Raw genomic sequence first — 19294 nt, forward strand, 5'->3', positions numbered from 1 at the left:
CAAAGACAGAAGTCAATGTAAGGTAAAAAGTGATGTAAAGGGCTCCAACAGAATCACAAACATACCTTCTGAAAGCAAGACAAATAAAGCAAAATCAAAAAAATGTTAGAAACCCTTTACACTAGAAACACAGTTGTGTTTGACAAGTGAACTTGTCAAGATCATGACATTATTTGTTCAGCATTTAATGTTTGGCTCATAACCTGGAAGTGTGACCTTACCTTGGCATGAGCAGGCCCTCGTTCATTCAGAAGCTTATACTGGGGTTGAATTCTATTGAAACGGGCTAACTCATTTACCAGACACATTGGAGTTTTCTCTTTGGGGTTTGCCATGTTATCTTGGAGAGGAGCTGTAAATAGAGAGTCTGTAAAGTTTTTGTGGATAAATGTATTCTTCACGAATTTGCAAAACTTTGCAAAAGTACTAGTATGCTTAAAGAAAGAATACTTTGGCTAAAAAATAATTTTTGCACAGAAGCTAAATACAGTGTTTAAATACCATTTACACATTAATTGTAACAGAATACGCATTATATAATGTTCATTTTGAATACATGCAATTAAAAATATATTTTTTTCAAAACGTCTCTAAAAGATGACAGTGAAGATGGACATATGCCACATTTTCTACATCACCAAAATGTTAATTGTAAGGAGTATGCTTGTTATATGAATTAACTACTTTCAGAATGATTTCTCAACGCTTTGAAGCAACACTGGATAGCATAAAGGTTGCAAGATAAATACAGCAGATGAAACACTGTGGTCCTCACTTGCTTCTCCCTCCTTCCCAGTTCTCAATTCCCGTAATAAGTCACTCTCTGAGCACTCCCAAGGAACATCTCCCTACTCCCTTTAAGGATTCTGTTCTGCTTTTCTTAGACTACTTAATTCATGTATATTGCCTTAGCATTTTTAGCCTCCTCCTATTTCTTTTTCAACTTGTATTTATCCCCTACACATGCTTTCACTGCTTGCTTAACTTTTTAGGATAACATTTCTGTATTTAATACCCCGTGCAGCATAGGAACTACAGCATTTATTAGGCTACAAAGGAAACACCAAATACTGCCAAGCAGTCTAAAGACATTCTGTTCTAGGGAAGAGAAGTACACTTGGAGACCTTCCTGCACGACTAAAACTTCTCTGTAAAAGATACACTCAGAATTTGACAAAATAGACATGTTCTTTTCTGAGTTTTTATACCATTAACCAGCACTTTACTGTAAATCTGAGCTCTGTTAAAGAAACTTAAGGTAGTAAACAGTCAAGTTAGCTAAAATATTTTTCTACAGAATTTTCTTTCTTTTACTTTTACACTTTTTAAGACTTTTTTTTTTTTAATTAACACTGATGAAAAGATTCACCTGAACAACAAAGAAAACAGAGCTGGACCAACATACCTGGTGAGTTGCTAGCGGGAGCAGGATCCACGGGGCCAGCAGTAGGACTGCTACAACTGGCAGCCGGTTCCGAAATGGATCCATTCATGGCAGGTGGCAGACCCAGCGTGTTTGTAGTTGTTACTGGGAGGGGTAGCACCATAGGGGACATGGTAGGTCCGGACAGGTTTGCTGTAGTCTGCATCTTAACTTGTGCCATTGTCTATCGCTGTAATAAACAAAGTACTATGAGCAGAGTGCTTTGCGTTTTGAATGCCGAGTGACAGTATTGATATTAAAAACACTTCTTTTTGCTACTGGATCTGGGTCACAAAACTATTCACCAAAGTCATGGCCCTGCAAACATTACTTCCAAACTGATGCACAGAGAAACAGTTGTTGCTTGCAACCAAAGAACATGACTAAAAGCAGAACCCGTGTGCCCTGGCTCTAGGTTTTGTTGCTCAACCGTGGGATGACCCTGCCTAAAGCACAGAAGGAAGAATGATTATTCTAGAATAAAATTCCATACAGATCTCCTGATGATGAGATTAGCAGCATGCCAGTTTCTCCAAGAGCTGATCTCTATGCAACAAATTGCAGTAGCAATACTTTTTCAAGTAAAGTGCACACAAAACATCAAATAGGGCCACTAGAGAAAAACTGTTTTTTTTCCTGCCTGTTACCAAACTAGAAAATAGATTAAATAAGAACAGAAAAAGAGGTTAAAAAAAAAAAAAGGCAAGAAAGCTTACTTATCCAGGCTACAGGTGGAAATTACTCTTCCATACTACAGGTGTTAACACTTCAATCCTTGTATAAATTACAAATACAAATACCACAGATTTTCCGTATCTGCCTACAAACCAAAGTGTAAAGCATTTACCTGGAATATGCCTGATACCAATTATCTCCCTCCACCTACCCAGCTGGGTCTCTGTACTGCCAACACATTTTCTCTGGCTAAGACTGAACTCATAAATGAAGCAGGGTCAGAGCACAGCTCCTTCACAGTATTTATTCACTGAGAGGGGGCTCTTTGGCTATGTTTTGGCTACCAACAAAACCTCTTGCAAAAAACACATGGGAACAGTTCAGAGGACAGCCAGCATCCCAGGCAATTCACCAAAGTAAGTTCACAGGCAGTCATTATCCAGGGGAAAGCCATCGGTTTCTCCTCTTGGCATCAAGAGCAAACAGGATGACCTAACACTGTCACTTGCTATTATTACTCAGTAACAAACACCAAGCATGGGTTTTGGGGTTGGTACACACTAAATGTAGAGGAGAAACAAATCCCATAGCAGCCATGGAGCAGCCTGTTGACCAGGGACCTTTTCTGGCTGAAGCTCTGGTCCCTCTGGAGGGACGTGGAGGAGGACCTGAAACTCGTCCACCTCTTCCACCACATGGAGCATCACTACTGACCTGCTCTTCGCTGCTTTTCCTGGGGTTATACTCTCTTCTAAGCATAAAATCCTATCCAACACCTGAAAAAACTTTCTAACTGGTGTCTTATGGAAATGACTCTATACATTTTTATGTGATTAAATCAGTATTTTCCACCCCCAAAAACCAGTTCAAAAATACCAAAGTATCTCTACTTAGAAGGACATTAGACACACCATACAGTAAAACTTCATTATACAAATGCAGCTGTGCTAAAGTAAACTATATTACTATGTATCTGTGCTTTGAAGACGACATTCAGATTGGAAGGACATTTTTATTACTCAGAGAAGACAGACTGATTTTAATCTCTAGAAAAGCAAAAGTAAAAAAAAAAAAAAAAAAAAAGCTGAGATGCAATCATTTGCCCTTTTCATAAGCACCATAAGTAAAATGCTAACAGTGACAGAATTTAAAAATACATACACAGTCCAGCTGAGATACATTTAAACACTTCTTGTGCTCAAAAATAAGCATGAAATTCAGACTGCAAAAATTCTAATGTCATTTAACAAAAAGTGCCATACAACAGAGGAGTACTGTTAGAGGGACCTCACTTAAAGATGGAGTATAGCTATAGAATTCTTTGGTATACTATGTGTTTAACTCTGATTCTAAATATATTACTATTCAAAAAGTTTCTTAATTGTAAGAATCAAAGTAAATAATGGCACGATCAGGCCACAGTTATTAAATATTTTTAAATGAAAGCAATGTAAATATGAAAAATCATCACAATAATTAATGTTTAAGAAACGCCTTAAGAATATTCACAGCATTTTAGCTTATATCTGTGAGTGTAACAAGGATCACTCATGTAATACTGAATGAGATACTACTGAACACCTATTCTCAGGCCCCATCAGCTGTCAATTATCCTTTTGGCTTCCAGTAATGAATGTTTATTCTTCTTTTCAAGAAAGCAGAACATACTGATAATCAAATAAAATCAAGTGTTTTATGAAGTATATTTATGGTTGTTATTGCTGTTATGTTGTATTGCTGTTTTAAAGGGATAAATCATAGGATTGATCCTTTTCTATTAAGGATAAAAAGTCAGTTTTGTAATAGTATCATAACAGGAAAAATGAACAAAATAAAGTTTAGTAGAAGAAAGATTCTTTGTACCGCAGTGAAGTATGCAGGAAATCTGAATAAAATTATAACATATTAGATGTTGGGGTCTGTTTATTTTACTCGTTTTCTTAGATATCTAAAGCTGAAGAACTCCTACAAGAAACTACAGATGTTCTGTCAATTAATCTGCATAAACAGAGATGCCCAGGAAGTAAATATAAGTGCAAGGACTACTAACCCTTCAGTACATGAGATATGGAGATTACTGATTTGTAATCAGTTCTAAAATCCAATTAGAGACAGAGAGAACACAGTTGACATGGTGCTGTAATGTCATTTTCACATTACCAAGCAAGTAATCTTTGATGTCATCATAGTAACAAGCGAAAACTTGCATGCTTACATCTTCTCCTTACACATATTTATACCAGTGTCATAGTGTTTTATGAAGAGTGAAGCACAAATATTTTGCAGCCCCACAGCCACGAGCACAGAACCGTTCACCAGCACAAAACAAAATTTAGGACTCGGGGAGAGAGATTTTACCAAACTGGGCAGAGATAAAGCACAGTAACGTAATTAAAATAACTGTAAATCTGCTACGTGGATATTTTTGAAAAAGCCAGCATACACGAGAGGGATAATTTATTAGGCTATCATGAGTACGTCTGGAATAGCCCCCACACCTCATTTCAAGTGGCTAACCAGCTCACGTCTATGGGACTGCCACATCAAAGAGCCTACAAAGGCGTTTTTCTTTATGCTGCGCAATGGTTACAGACACTCGGATCTTTGTTGGATATCTTTGTTGTGCAGCTGCTGACTGCCGCCTTTGTTGCTTTATAAAGTCACCAACTACCACGCCAACACATCACAGCAATGATATTACTTGCAGTCTTAATCGCATACGTGTCTACAGAGCTGAAGTCTGTAAGGCACGAGGCTGCAAAAGCTTATGGTGCCTTCTAAAATGCTGCCATGTTTTTCCTCTCAGCCCAACCTGCTCAGACACACTAGAAATGCTCCAGCAGGCACTTAAGGGGAGCTAAATACACTATAACTGCATTTTTCTTACATTCAGCTTTTGAAAGCGTTTTCCATATAGGCAATTACACAGGTTTCATTAGACAGCTTGGTATGAACTTTCTAGTTAAACAATGTGTAAGCTGTGATTTTTTCCTCTCATGCTGAAAAACAGGACAAAATCCCCTCACGCTTTGAAGTGAAAATATTGCTGTCAAATATTCCATTCATTTTTCCCGTAAGCTGGGAAATATGTTAGCTTAGCTACACTCACAGATTCAGAATATTTTTAACAAATGCAAACAAACCTGTGTCATGCTAAAAAGCTCCACATGGCAAAAAGAATTACTTTTTTTTTTTTTTTTCTTTTCTAATGATTATCATTTCCTGTGCTTTTCTGGAACACATCTGCTTGTTTCCTTAAATCTTATGACATAAAATATGAATGAAATGCTGAGGTGAAACGATTCATAGAGTATGTCAAACTAATCTAATAAGCAAAGAAAGACAAAAGCAGATAAGACAGCAGAGAAGGCAGAAACACAAGCAAAGAGTTTTCATGTTAAATGTACTTTCAAATTGTGGAAAAACTGAAAAAGCAAAATCTTGACTTGAAATAGCAGCTGCTGGATAAAAAAGCAACACAGCTGGAGAAACTAATGACCTGAATAGAAAATGGAAGACTGAAGTTCATCTGTGCAGAATGTGAAAATACACATGAGCATGGTGCTACTATGCTTTCACACTACTGTGTCATACAACTAAATGTACACAACCTATTCCACGTTGAGGTGTGTAACCAATGACATGTAACGCTTGCAAAGTGCTTTACAAAAACTAAGAATTGAGGGCCATATTAAAAAAAAAAAAAAAAAAAAAATTAAAAAATTGACATATCTTTTATCTTATATACTTCCACTTATATATTCAAATTAGTGCCTGTTTTTCACAACAGTATCACACGAAGGACTCCAGGTCCTTTTCTGCAGAATTGCTACTCAGCGTGCTATATTGGCCGTGTTTTGTTTGTGACGCTGACTGTTTTGCAGCTAATGAGACTCTGTTCTTGTCTTCCTTGAATCCCTTTGAAAATAAAAAAAAAAAAAAGAAAAAAAGAAAGAAAACTGTAAAAAAATATGATTTCAGTTTTTCAGGATTGCGCTGATTTCTAATTCTAGTTCTACAATGCCTGCAGTCTCCTCCAACCCTGCTTTGTAGCATCCACAAATTTAACAAGAGCACTGTTTATTCTATCAACCACATTAATGAAAATATTGAAAGGCACAGGACCAGCACTATAACAGACTGTGGGCAGTGTCTAGCTAGGCAGCATCTCAATGCCTTTTTTTTTTTTCCAGACCAAGCCTTTCTTCGGTTAGCAGCTTGTTAATGCAACTCTTTTGCCAAAAGTTCACAAGTCATCGAACCCTAATACAGCTGAAAGTTTCCTAACCAAGGAGGGTTTGGGTTTGGTTTTAGCTTGGAAATCCATTACACTCCATTTTCCTGATACGACTTCAGTGTTACACAAAAGCATACAATACTGCCAAAAGGTTACATACATGTTTATCCTCTGCCCTACTTCTCACATTTACAGTGAATATTTTTATATCTATGTATACGTATAAAGCTGATGTATATGCATATTATATAAATACATCAAGTCGATATATGTATGTAATATATGTATGTATAAAGTACTACACAAGTCCTAAGCTTTCTGTTATCTTCTTTTTCCTGTGGTACTGCTGCATCCAGCAGCTTACTTGGGGATGACAGACAGCATACAGCTCTGCATTACCTTCTGAGCAGCTGCTAATTCAATCTTTTCTGTTCTATAAAATCTAATAATGAGATAGCCACACAGAAACAGTTCAGCAAGGGCATGACTTAAAGCAATAGCGAGCAGATGGCTATCTAGAATTACTAACAAAATTTATCTTGTGTATACATTTTAAATAGGCAAAATTGACAAACTGTGTGTGAAATCAGTCTCTATGTATCAGTGCTGGTCCCCACTCTGTTTGTGCTCCCCGTTTGTCCCTCCATCAATTTGTTGCTTTTTGCCTTGCGAGGGATGGCTTGACAACAGGCAGAGCGATCCAACGCCTCGCGGCCGCAGCAGAGGATGACCCTGTTTGTCCTCTCTCCCCCCAGCAGAAAGCTAATAGCTCCCTGATAATTCACCTCACTGAACCTGCTCATGTGAGAGCGAGGGAAAGATCAGTGGAGAGCCCGTGCCCGTACACGGAGGGCCATAAACTCATGACCTGGCGTGGGTGCAAGGAATTAGCCCTTTCAACTCGTGCTAATCAGCTTAGCATCCCTGCCAAACCATACACTCAAGTTCAGCTCCTTCATGCTGTCCCACATAAAACCCACTATCTCAGCCCCAGTGATTCAACCTCCAGACACCTGTGACATTTAAAACAAAAAACAAAAAAACAATGCCCTATATTACGGTGTGGTAATTTTGGTGGAAATCTGGACACAAGCAAGTTAGTTAACAAATAAGTAATATACCACAGCAAGTAAAATTAGGCCTTAAAAGCATTTTACTCTCCTGAGGCATAAGAAAAAATAAATCACTAATTTTTATTATGTTTAGTTTAATAAAGCAATTTACAACCAAAGATAAAAATGCACACAGTGAGGAAGGCGTTACAGGTTACAGACTAATACTCAAATGCAGAAGAGCTGCCAGGCTTACAGAAAAGTTCACCCGCTTGCTCAGCACTAAGCATGGTGGGGAGGAATGAGTAGGAACTACTCTTTCTGCAAAGTGCCTTCCCTGGCTTTCTGAACGCAACAGGAGGTGGCACACGCAAATCCTGGAAGGCCGGGCAGACGCAGGCAGAACGAGCAGCTGCAGATTTCTTTGGGCTTTCGCCAGGCCAGAACATGAAATCCTATCACACTTTCAGAAAATACAGAAGTTATTTTTGTCAGGGTATTATCATCCACAGAGGAATATCCTTTGCATACTCCTATTTATGATCAGTGAGAAGTTTTCTGAAGAGTGTTTCACTGCTGGCTGAAAACTGGAGAGGCGGGAAGGTATTTTTAGAGAAAAAAAAAAAAGTCTGCACTCACAATAGTTTTCAGCCACTTCTTCAAACAGCAGTCAGCTTAACATACTTTTTTAATTACTACACGAGACAAGCACATTGAAACAAAAAAGGGAGTTCAGACTAGGAAGGCTGAGCTAGAAACTGTTTCAGCTTGCAGACTTCTTGCACCATGAAACTATACTGGTTCCCTAATCGCCAAGACTAAGTTGATCCAAGATGCTACATGAAGCATGAGAGTCCCTAAATCGGTGACTAGATTACAGTTACTTGGGAACACATCTTCCATCTGTCCCTGATTCGATCCTTCTGTAACAGCCCTCCTTGCAGTGGCACAATGTAATTTAGAAAAGAAAGGAAGATTTCCAAAGAAAAAAAAAACAGACAAATAAGGTAACTAATTATGGAATCAAAAGGCTAAGACTTTCTCAATAAACAAAGTGGTCAAACCTGGGGATTTTTATTGTTACTTAACTATTATGTGTCAGTAAGAGGACTGGAACAGAGAAGGGTTGCCCTGCATTGTGACAAGATTTGTACGATTTGAAATACACAGTATACATCAGAAAGCTAACAATTATAATAAGCAAACGCTTTGGAACTAGTAAATTGCTTGAGCCACTACAGCAAAAGACAAGTGACTAAACTGAAAGATGTGTGACCTGCAGGGCCATCCACAGGCACACGGGAACAGTAACCTGCCGTAGCCCCTTCAGTGGCCCATCCAGTTTACCAGCACCATTTGAGATGTCACAGGATATCACACCTGGATACCTCCAAAAAAAGCAGAAGTCCTTTCTCAAAAGACCCATGCCGCATCTAGCACTGCGCACGGCAGAAGGTTCAGATAAACCACGACGTGAAAAGGCAATGAAATGGCATGAATGTGTCCAAACGAATGCATTATGCCACTAGTCGACACAGGCAATCAACAAGTAGGCATCTACCTTAGGCTGAATCACTCAGCTGAGTGACAGCTGACGACCAGAGGAGGTAACTACCATCTCACCGCACTAGATGTCGAAATACAGGCAACTGAAGCCTACTCGGTCTACTGTCAAACCTGTCTTAGACAAACAAGTGATCATGGACCTTATTAAAACTAACAGGCATAATTACAGAAGCAAATAAACTCCCACGAGAAGCGCTGCATACGTGAGTGCCACACCTAATGTATTTGCCAAAGACTGGCATTTTCTTAAGGAACGATAGAAAATGTAGGGGTTAGGATGCTGATTATAATTTGCACATGCAAACACATACAGAGTGTAAAAATGTGTGACAGGAGGACCTTAGCAGAAAGCAGAGGATGCTGACAGGAAGGACCATATATAACTCTTGCTCCTGTGGCAAGAGGAAGGCCGAAATGAAAATGCTGAGAAAGGAGCAACTCGGCCTGCGCTGTATCCCACTGCACACAGCAAAACTGAATCACCCCCGAGCATACACAAAGAGATTTTCTTGCCTAGCAGAAAAATTATGGTCAGGTCCTGTTTACACTGAGCAGCCACCTGGGTGAAATGGAAACTTCACTTCTTATTGCGGATATGTAGCAGAGTTCCTAAGAAGAGAAACTTTATTAATATTCATCTTGAACCACAATGGAAAAAAGGATTGCCGTTCTCACAAAACAATCTCACTGATAACAAAGATCACTGAAGCTGAAACAAAACAAAAAATCCAGACATCTGGGAATTCCTCAGAGAACACGGTCTGTGACCAGAGCAAACACCTCTTGGGGAAAGCGACTTGGCATGACGGCGGTTTGAGAAGCATAATTACAGAACTCCTGTTTGAAATGATGAGGGAGATCAATGAGATTATCAACTCAAAGATTTCAATGCCAAAAGAAAACTAGAAGATAATGAAAGTCAATCTGTTGCATCAAAAACGGAGCCAGACAGACATTTCAATGCTTTTCGACTTGTTTATAACCCAAGGCCCAAGGGGGAAAGATTAGGCTGTTTCATAGAAATGCCTACCATCTTACGAAGATAAACTCATGAGGAAGTTTATTTATCCAGTTTTATTGTTGCTGTCCAGAAAACAGAGAAAATGTGGGGGAAAAAATAGGAAATTTCCAACAGCCAATACAAGTTAACCTATTTCTCATGCTGCCACAAATTTTATGCCCAGAAAATAAACTGAACCAGACAGACAGAATATTGATTCAGACACAGCCATCAGTTTGAACCAGCCAAGATACCTTGAATTATTATGGAAAAGAAAATGTGAAACTTTCCCTCAGCCAAACAGCAAGACCATCACCAGAGCCTTCCTTGTGGAAGGCCTTCCACATCTCAAAGCCATCATGGTTTGAGGTATATCCAAAAAAATAGCTCATAGATGCCTTACAGATCAGAGGCAGAACATCATATGTACGCCACAGCACTAGAGGGTCATATCCTTCTGTGTATGTCTAATGCAGCTGGAAGCAGCCATTAATCCAAAAGACAAAAGCAGAACCATCACAACTCTTAACAATCATGGTATGGAAGTTACCTAAACCACCTCAGATTTCTCTGTCTAGGGAGATGCATGTTTTCAGTCTGTGATAGTTCTTCAAAAGACAACCTCATTTGGTTCCACAGCCCTTGGAAAAGGGAGGGAGAGTAGTACAATCATCGTGAGAGACTACACAAACTAAGCTGGATTTCCAGGGCTACCTCAAAATTTATCCATACAAAACACAGCAGAAAGCCTCAAGGATATGATAAATTAGTTTAGTTACTCTAGAAATTGTAAACACAGAAGCTGAGTTTCATGGAAAGAATTACTATAAGTTTCTGTTTGCTCGTTTTTTACTTTCTGAGATAGGTCATTCAAGTGAACCACTGATGTACTCCACTGGGACTCAAAGGGTACACTGAAATGGTTATTGGTTGTACAGAGAGGTTGTCACACCATCTTACTGAAGTTGATGGGCAGGTAAACCACATTCGCCTTAGGTTAAACAAAAAGGAGCAGCTAAGCTTTTTTATGAAGGAAAATAGCTGAAAAGAAGGGCAGCCTAAGCCACTAGTTTAACAATCAATCATCAGCTTAAAAGTGCAGAAGGAGATTAAGTAAATGAAAAAAACATGACTCAGACTTGACATGCTGCCACTACAGAATTGTTCGCAAAGCAGTAACTGGTTCCTTATTTGTAATATCAGACTCTAAACTGAACTCCTTCAAATTTTCTAGCTTCTTTTAATTTCTCTGATTTTTATTTCTAAATGCTGTATTTTTTCACTTTCTGCTAGCAACTAGTAGTTTTATTCCTACCATCTCAAATAAGCTTTGATTGACTTTAAATTACAAAATACTCTTATTTGAAGATTATTCTAAGTAAAAGATCCCCGTAACTCTAATTTTGTTCTGAAGTATGCAAAAATTACTTCTCGAGTAAAAGCTTATTCCCTAACTACAAATTGCATATTATTAATGGAATTCAGAAAATGATCGAGGTTTTCCTTGGTTGCCTGTGACAAGCTACTACTCTGATCATTTCAAGTAACATAGCTTGGTGAAGCAGCAGAAACGTGCCTTTTTCTTCACAAAAAAATTACAGCCCTTGCTACCAGCCCTCCTCAAAATGTAATCACTCCCCTATAACAGCTCCAGGACCTTCAGAGAAAGATATTTCAAAGTGGCAGATGTTATGCTTTACTGTTGTAAGTAGATCAAATTCTGATTTATGTGACTTTTTTAAAATTATCCAGGTGTGTGCTGAAATGTTTAAAAAGAGCATTTCACAGCTAAAATGGTGAATTCCCACCTTTAAGTCTCACGCAGCTTCCCAAAAGTTGCAACTCCCAGGCAGAGCTTGAGTGATATTGCCATCTCCTGTTTATGAACCACCCCTGGAGCTTTCCCTTCTCTCAGCCATCCCATCTACATGTTTTGGGATGCTTGGATATATCCTAAGACTAGCTCCCTGCTCATAGTTGTAGCGCATCTTCTCGGATCAGTTCTGCAGTGAGTCCAGAGAAAGAGATGTCCTTCTATTTTACATGCAGCTCTCATCCGCTGATGAGTAATGGCAAAATAATTACTGAGTATTGGATTGGCTGCACTACGTTCTCTGACTGAAGAAAAGCACAAGATGCAAGTTTTCAACTGGAGGAAATTAATGGTTCTGAGATGCTAAATTTGGGGGCAAAGTCATGACCTGTTGCAAAACTGATGACACAAACCTGGTTCAAAAACAATGAAAGTGCAAAAATTAAGGAAGTGGACAAATCCTCCATAGCCAATGGCAACTTGGTGACACTAACCCTAGGCTCCAGCAAACAAGATGGGAAGAGACACGCACCTGGAAGAGCCGCAGAGAAAGTTAAAGGGATCAGAGCTGAGTGCCCCCACCACAGGCAGCAAGCAGCTATCAATACAGACTCTTCAAGCATCCTGAGAATGCAAAGAGTCGTCAGCAACAACTCAGCACAATACACAAGTACTGCAGTGGCCTGTTGATTCCTTGTGGCAAAACCACGCTTTGCACAGAAATTAGGAAGTGGTGTGATGAAACATATTCTAACAAATTACATATCTCCACAAGAAGGTGCAGATTACAGAAGATTTTGGCAATCCTGGAAGGGGAAAAAATCCTGGTGGTACAGTTACAAATCCTTTCAGTCGATGCAAGTTGGCAACGGCAGAAAACCTTGAAAAAAAAAAATGCTGCCTATAAGATCAGTGAGAAGCTAAACATTAAAAACTTGCTGAACACTGAGCACGCACATTCCAGCTCAGCAGAGGCTACACGCATCTGGCAGGATGGCAAAAGGTTAATCTCAACAGTTGAATCAGCGAGGAGGATATTAAACTAACAACAAACAGCAGAAAAGAGCCCAGTAAAAAGAGATCTGGCTGAAATGGAGCACAGTGTGAGTACACAGAAACAGCACGACAAAAGCATGAGACTTTTGCCTCCAACTACTTACGTACCAATGATTAGGGGTACCAAGTAGGATATATGGCAAGACAGCAAATAAGAGATCTCAATCCATGTAGTAGCTGATTCAGGGTAACTCGCCTTCCCCAGACTGAAGGGAGTTATAAGCTTGACTATTACAGAAAAAATACATGAATTGAAACAGCGAATTAAAATTTGGAATTAAATGCTTTTACAGAAAGATACAGAAATAAAACATAGGACAGCCCTGGCTAAAAGTGCAACCTGATTCAGAGGTAACAATACAAGGTAACAGCACCTATAACTGAGTGACAACAGAAAAAGAAGTTTGCATATAGGAGGAATGCCAGAACTGCTAGCAACAGTACCTTGACTACATGGAGACAGAGTGGATGGGCTTTGAGCTCCACTTTAAAGGAATGTCTTTCTCACCACTCGCTATGCTTTCAGAACTCCTGGGCCATTAACTCCAGCAGGGTAAAGTTAGCTTTTGTGAATCTGGAATCACCCTAAATCAGGATGAAAGAACAAACTTGCTTTTGAACTTCCAGGGAGCAAACGCTCCTGTTCATTACTGAGCTAAGAATCCTGTTTCTTACCTTCAGAACCAAAATCAAATAAACCAAAAACACTTCAAAAGGGAAGAAGGGCCCACTCTTCTAAGATCTCCAAGAGAACACATGCTATTTGGCTACACATATATATATATGTGTGTGTCTAATGGAGTCTTGCCTCCTGCCAACAGGAATGCTCCTCATTAGCAAAGGGAAGGAAAGAGTGCTCCTAGTACAAAAGCCATCCAGCATCTAGGCTGTGATGTGTCAGAAGCAGAAGTCTGGGGAGATGTGCAGGCTCTGAGCAGTGGAGCAGAGGTCTACAATCCAACACAATGGCAGAGACACACAAATCTGAAAAGCAGAACGGGCCCTGGAACTAGAACTCCCTTGGCTGAACAAGTTCAGCTGCAGAGTTCTGCCCTGCACTGTCTTTCTGAGGACCTTTTGCGATGGTGAAATGAAGAGAAAAATGCACAAACTGTACTAAAATATTTGGATGCCAAAACTGAAGATACGAGTAAGCTGATAAAAGACCCAGGCCATGTATTTTAGTTTGATACCAACTATGTCTCCCTTGCTCCTCATGACTATGAGGTGTCTGAGCAAAGGTAAACTGTACAAGACAGTATTTGTAATGATAGCAAAGAAAGCTATTGGTTAATTTAATGGTCACATAGAAGAGGTGACTCCAAAATGTGCCTCGAAAGCACCTGCTCTGGTGAGTTCCCATTCTCAGTAATTCCTAGAGCAGCCAGTTTCAGAAGAGCCCTGTATTACAATAGCTAAACTGTTGGTTTATTTCTTCTCCAGGAACCTGGCAAATACCTACAGTCGCCTTCAAGTCCACATCCGGAACGTCCTCATGAATGACAACTCCATCAAGTCCATAGAAATGGGATCCACTCCTGGTATCTTCAATGACTTTTCACTTGTTTAATGCTTTGCCTAAGTGACGAAGGCTGTCCAGTTGAAGAAGGGTGAAGAACAGTCAGTGTGGGCCATCCTCCATTTTGCAGAGGTCAAATCCCATATCTAAGCTTATGGATTTACCTGAGAGAGTTTAGGGAAGTCCCTGAGGAACCAGGGTGGGCTTTACCTGCCTCCTGATCCAGGGCAAGCTTCTCACCCCCCCTTCATGAAGGACAAATGGTCTCAATTGCAGTACAGCTGAGAAACCACCTATTTCATGCAAGACCAGTAACCATGCCGGACCAAGTTACAGACAAAAAGGGTTTTCATGAAAACCTCTCTGGAGTAAATTTTGGTATTCATCAAGATTTCCAGCCTTTCACAACAGTTACAAAAAGAGACGTCTCTTGGGTGTATACTCTTGAGGGAAATTACTCATTGGCAATGTCTTTTTGAAGAACATTGCCACCACAGATGGAAGATAGTTCAAAGCAGGCCAGTTTAAGCATTATCAGATACACAAGACTGAAACCAAAAGCAGAGCAAATATTCACCACATTTGAGAAAGGAAAAACCCTGCAAGCTAGTATCCAGGCTTGAAGGATGATTGGAAGGGAAAAAAATAGAACAAACAAAAATGGGTGATTTTTTAACAAGAACTTTTAGATTACTTCATGTTTTTATCTTGTCTGACATAGCCAGAGTTCCTATATACTGTTACTTCAGTTCATTATTCGTCTAAGTACAACTGGATGTGCTCCAAACTGACCCAATATTGCCCTTATCAACTCTGCTATTTCACCTTGGAATAGCGTATCTCGGTTTCTTCACTTCAAAACTCATCAGCTGTGTGGATGCATTGTCTGGATGACACAGGAAGAGTTCTCTTTTCCAAAAAGTCAGATAAACCAGCTGCTTATCTGAACACCTTCAGTTACTGACAACAAGCTGCATGTTTAGTGTACTGGAATTTCCTTACATTGTCTAACACCACTTTTCTTAACTGAGTTTATTGTATGAGAAACTGGAAAACATAAACGCATGACAGCTTCCAAAAAATAAGAAATTAGGAATAGCAATAATAGTAAAAATTAGGTTTCTCATCTTCTGAAGAGTTCTTCTTGCTCCCACAGGTGACCATTTTCACTGCAAGACACTTCCCTTGAAAATCCAGTCTCCTACCCTCAAAAACATTTCCTCCAGCCAGGAGGCACACAGCACTAATTCCCTGTTCCTCAAAGTTGGCAAGGAAAGAAATTGGAAGCATGAGCAATGTTAGCATGATCCTTTGGAGCTATTCAAGAGAAGATGAGACTGTAAACATATCCTTTGAGTGTGTGGTATTATTGTAAACATCTTTGTAAGTTGCCTTTTTCCAGAAACTAAGGATAGCAGGTTAACCCATACACACTGTAATACTTAGCCACCAGCTATTAGCAGGGACATCCCTGAACACCAACTGAAATCTGTGCCCAAATGCTGGCTTTTAATTAGTCTAACAAGAATCCCCCTCATCATTTCGACAGTGACTAAATTAGAAGATCATGGGGATACGTAAACATACAGGAGTCACAAAATTAAACATTTTGTAGGCAAAAAAAAAAAAAAAAATTACCAGGAAAAATAAATTTCTGATTTTATTTAAGTATCAATAAATTTGTTACAGACCAGTCACATACCATCCGGAAGCGTACTCGGTTACACCAAAATAAAAGATGCGGTGTGACACAGGTGAGTACCCTATAACCCTGGAGTGCAGATCTCACTGCTGGGAAACATTCCAAATGCTGCCAGCTTAAAAACAAATAAAAAGGTGCTGCTGAGGTGAAGTATGAACCAACATTTAACAGCTACAGGCATACACGTGCCTTTAGTGTTACACTACTACAGATGGTTTTTCAAAATTCATTTTCAGAAGTTATGACAAGCAATTTTTCTGTTCTCAATAGCTTCCAGAACAACGCATGACAAGCCACCTCTCAGATTTTTCCTGAACTCTTGATCTTTTAACACAAACACACTTTGGATAATGCTGACCGTGACTGCTCCCTGACAATGAGCAGACCCGAGCAATCTCTAAGAGCAGAGCCCTTGGCTCACATTATACAATAAATGCTATACACAGGTTCCGTTTCTTCTCTTCCCAAGGTCTGCCACAGGCTCCCACCAGCTCTAACTCCCAGATTTACACCATGTATCCTCTTCACTCCCCCAGGCTAAATTATCCACCTCGTTCTCCACCCTACCTGCTTCACTGCACCCTGGTCTTGTGCTTTATACACCCCTCAACCAAACTGACCTCCCGCCTTATCCTTCTGAATCGCTGGTTGTAGGCACCAGGGGCACAGCAGCAGCCGATGAACAGCAAGCGGGTGAAAGAAGGGTGGCCAGGTCAGGACCCCCTCATGGGAGCTCCAACAGCCCCAATCCTTACAGGGTTGTATTCGCAAGCCTAACACAGTCAAAGCAGCAGAGGGGATGGCTGAGAGGCGTAAGCACTTGAAGGGGTCTGCTTCCTGCATGGATTCTGGTAACAGTACCCAGAGCAGTTTTAAGAAAGCAACATCTTTCTTTGTTTCTCTTCCTCTTTCGGGAAGAGAGAGAAAAATCAGGAACTGTTGTGAGAAACAGAGGCTGTAAAGTGATCCAAAGATCTGAAATGCAATGCAATTGGTGCTGGTAAAAGGCAGGGCTAACTTATCAGATAGATCTTGCTGCTGATGAGAGAAAATCAATATAACCAAGGAAGGAAAAGTGAAGCCTTGGTAGCATATTAACTGAAGTTGTGTTCTTAGAGTTATCCTAAAAAGTTGCAGGTTTTGGTCCTCCCCCACCACATCTGTGTGGCCCACATGAAGAAGCAGATATTTGACTCTCCGATGGGATAAGATCTGTGCAGGTGGCTTTATGAATGTATACACAAAAAGTTAGCACTAAAAAACTGCCCAACTTGGAAGGCCTGCTCCCCTGTTGCACGACATTGTAATAGGATGCATCTGGGGCTGAAGGCTCAGACGTAACTGACCTGAGCGTTTCTCTCCGTTTCAAAGACGGACAGATCAATAGCCACGTACTTCAGGCAGGTCAAAGCAAACTAGACAGAGCATGACAGGTGCAGCCTTCCTAGTGGCTGGGGAAGCAGCCTTGGAATCGGAGGACCTGCTCCGCCACGGCCGGTTGTCTAACCTTCCCAAGGTCACTCCTCGTGCCACTTGGCAAATGGAACGCGCAGCATCCGATTCGCTTCCCACATGCACACCTACATCAGCCGGGATGTCTCTGGAGTTATGCTCATAACCCTCTGCAGCACTCAACCCCGGTATTTGCCTCCAAGGAAGGGGCTGATTGAGTTAATTGCTTATTTAAGCTTGGTCAGGTCATTAAAACACCTCTGACAAAGTTTTCCTGCAAGTAAAATTAGGAAGCTCTTTTGCAAACTACTTTCACAACTCGGGATGAAAGATTATTCAAATTCATTATTACTTTGACGTTATTCTTGGGGAATGAGGTAGCTCGAGCTGGCAACGGGGCATTTGAAGACTTTGGCCTCCGAACTGCAGTCTGAGCTGAACCCAAAGCGGATGACTTCTGCCAAAGCTGAACAACATCACTGAAAAGTTCTCTTTCAAGCAAAGGAAACCTGAATTGCACCTTCCCCTCAAAAACTACAACCAAGCAGCCGGTCGTAGTCCAGATCCTAGTTGCCAGCAACAGGAATTTTAGCAAACATGGGCAGGAACAGAAATCTTCCTCTCCGGGAGTTTTTCCAGGGCAAAGCTAAGGTTGAGCAATTGGAAGTCAGTACTGGAAATCTTAGGCTGCTGCTGGCTTTTCAGCAAAGAGATTTCATTCAGAGAGCTGTCAGACCTGGCACTGTTTATAGGCAGCAATGTCACAACAGAACCTGTGCAGAACCTCCCTATATCTAGAAAATGGCTTAAACACGTTAATATTATTACATGGGTGTCGATTCCTAACCTGGAGTTACTACACAGCTCGGGGAGGCTTTATGCCTGCACAGCTTGACACCAGCAGTAATGTCAGTAAGACAGAGCAACGTGTGCGGTGCAACTCCACCTAGATACACCAGAGCGATAGTCCTGCTTGCGCCTTACAACGCTGGGGCAATTCAGGCAGTTCTGTTCAACACAGCGAGCGGGGCAGAGAGAGGAGCCACAGCAGTGATGCTCCGTCCGCTCTTCTGTCGAACAAACTTTTTTTAGTACCGAAATCATGGCATGAAGGACGCCCCGTATGCTGCCCAAGAAGCTTGGCATCCTCAGAGCCAGCTCGCTGGCCGTGAGGCAACACTGGGTGGATGCACTGCTGGGGAACTGTTGCTTGGGTAATGAGGACTTCGAGGGCCCTGAGCACGAGGGCTGTGGGATTTGTGCCCCCGCTGTGCCCAGGCTGCCCCAGCAGGACACGGCCGCCCCAGCCAGGCCTGGCTGCTGTCAGCACCAACTTTTTCCGACCAGAGACCTCAGTGCCAGCACGGCCGGCACCGCCTGCACGGCCTCGGCCTGCCTGACAGGCGCGGGGCTCCCCGGCCCCGGAGCCCCGAGCCTGGGGACGCCGGGGCTCCCCGGGCCGCCGCCGCTCCGCGCTGGGCGCTGCCATCCATTTTGGGAGCGCGGCGCCGCGGGTCCCGCTGCCGAAGAAGTTTCGGACCGGGTCCGGAGCGAGGGGGCAGAGCCAGAAGAACGGGGCGAGGCGACGGCCGGGCCGGGCCGGGCCGGGCCGGGATCCGTGCCCTTCACACCGGGAGGGATCCGCGAGACCCACCGCCAGGAGCGAGGGTCCGCCCGGGGCAGCTCGCAGCCGGCTCTCGGGCAGGCCCGGCGGCCAAACGCAGCCCCCGCCGGGCCGCGCCGAGCCGAGCCCAGCCCCACCGCCCGGCCTCGGCGCAGCGGCGGCGGCCCGGCGGGGG

The 19294-nt window shown here is 41.7% G+C and overlaps 1 protein-coding gene across 6 annotated transcripts in view; it reads right to left on the reverse strand.

Moving 5' to 3' along the window:
• The window catches only part of STAU2 (staufen double-stranded RNA binding protein 2), a 125905-nt gene that overhangs the window by 105733 nt on the left and 878 nt on the right, over nt 1-19294 (reverse strand). For 5 of the 6 annotated variants that reach the window (XM_035316530.1, XM_035316527.1, XM_035316528.1 and 2 more), the window contains exons 2-3: nt 1406-1613; nt 222-352 (exon numbers count right to left, since the gene is read on the reverse strand). In XM_035316530.1, coding sequence (XP_035172421.1) covers nt 222-352; nt 1406-1604 — 330 coding nt within the window. In that variant the 5' untranslated portion in view covers nt 1605-1613. Of the gene's footprint in view, nt 1-221; nt 353-1405; nt 1614-2812; nt 2834-19294 lie in introns of those variants that run through there. The other variant, XM_035316526.1, reaches the window with a different exon arrangement.

This window comes from Oxyura jamaicensis, chromosome 2, assembly GCF_011077185.1.
Source record: "Oxyura jamaicensis isolate SHBP4307 breed ruddy duck chromosome 2, BPBGC_Ojam_1.0, whole genome shotgun sequence".
In the NCBI taxonomy this organism is placed as follows: domain Eukaryota; kingdom Metazoa; phylum Chordata; class Aves; order Anseriformes; family Anatidae; genus Oxyura; species Oxyura jamaicensis.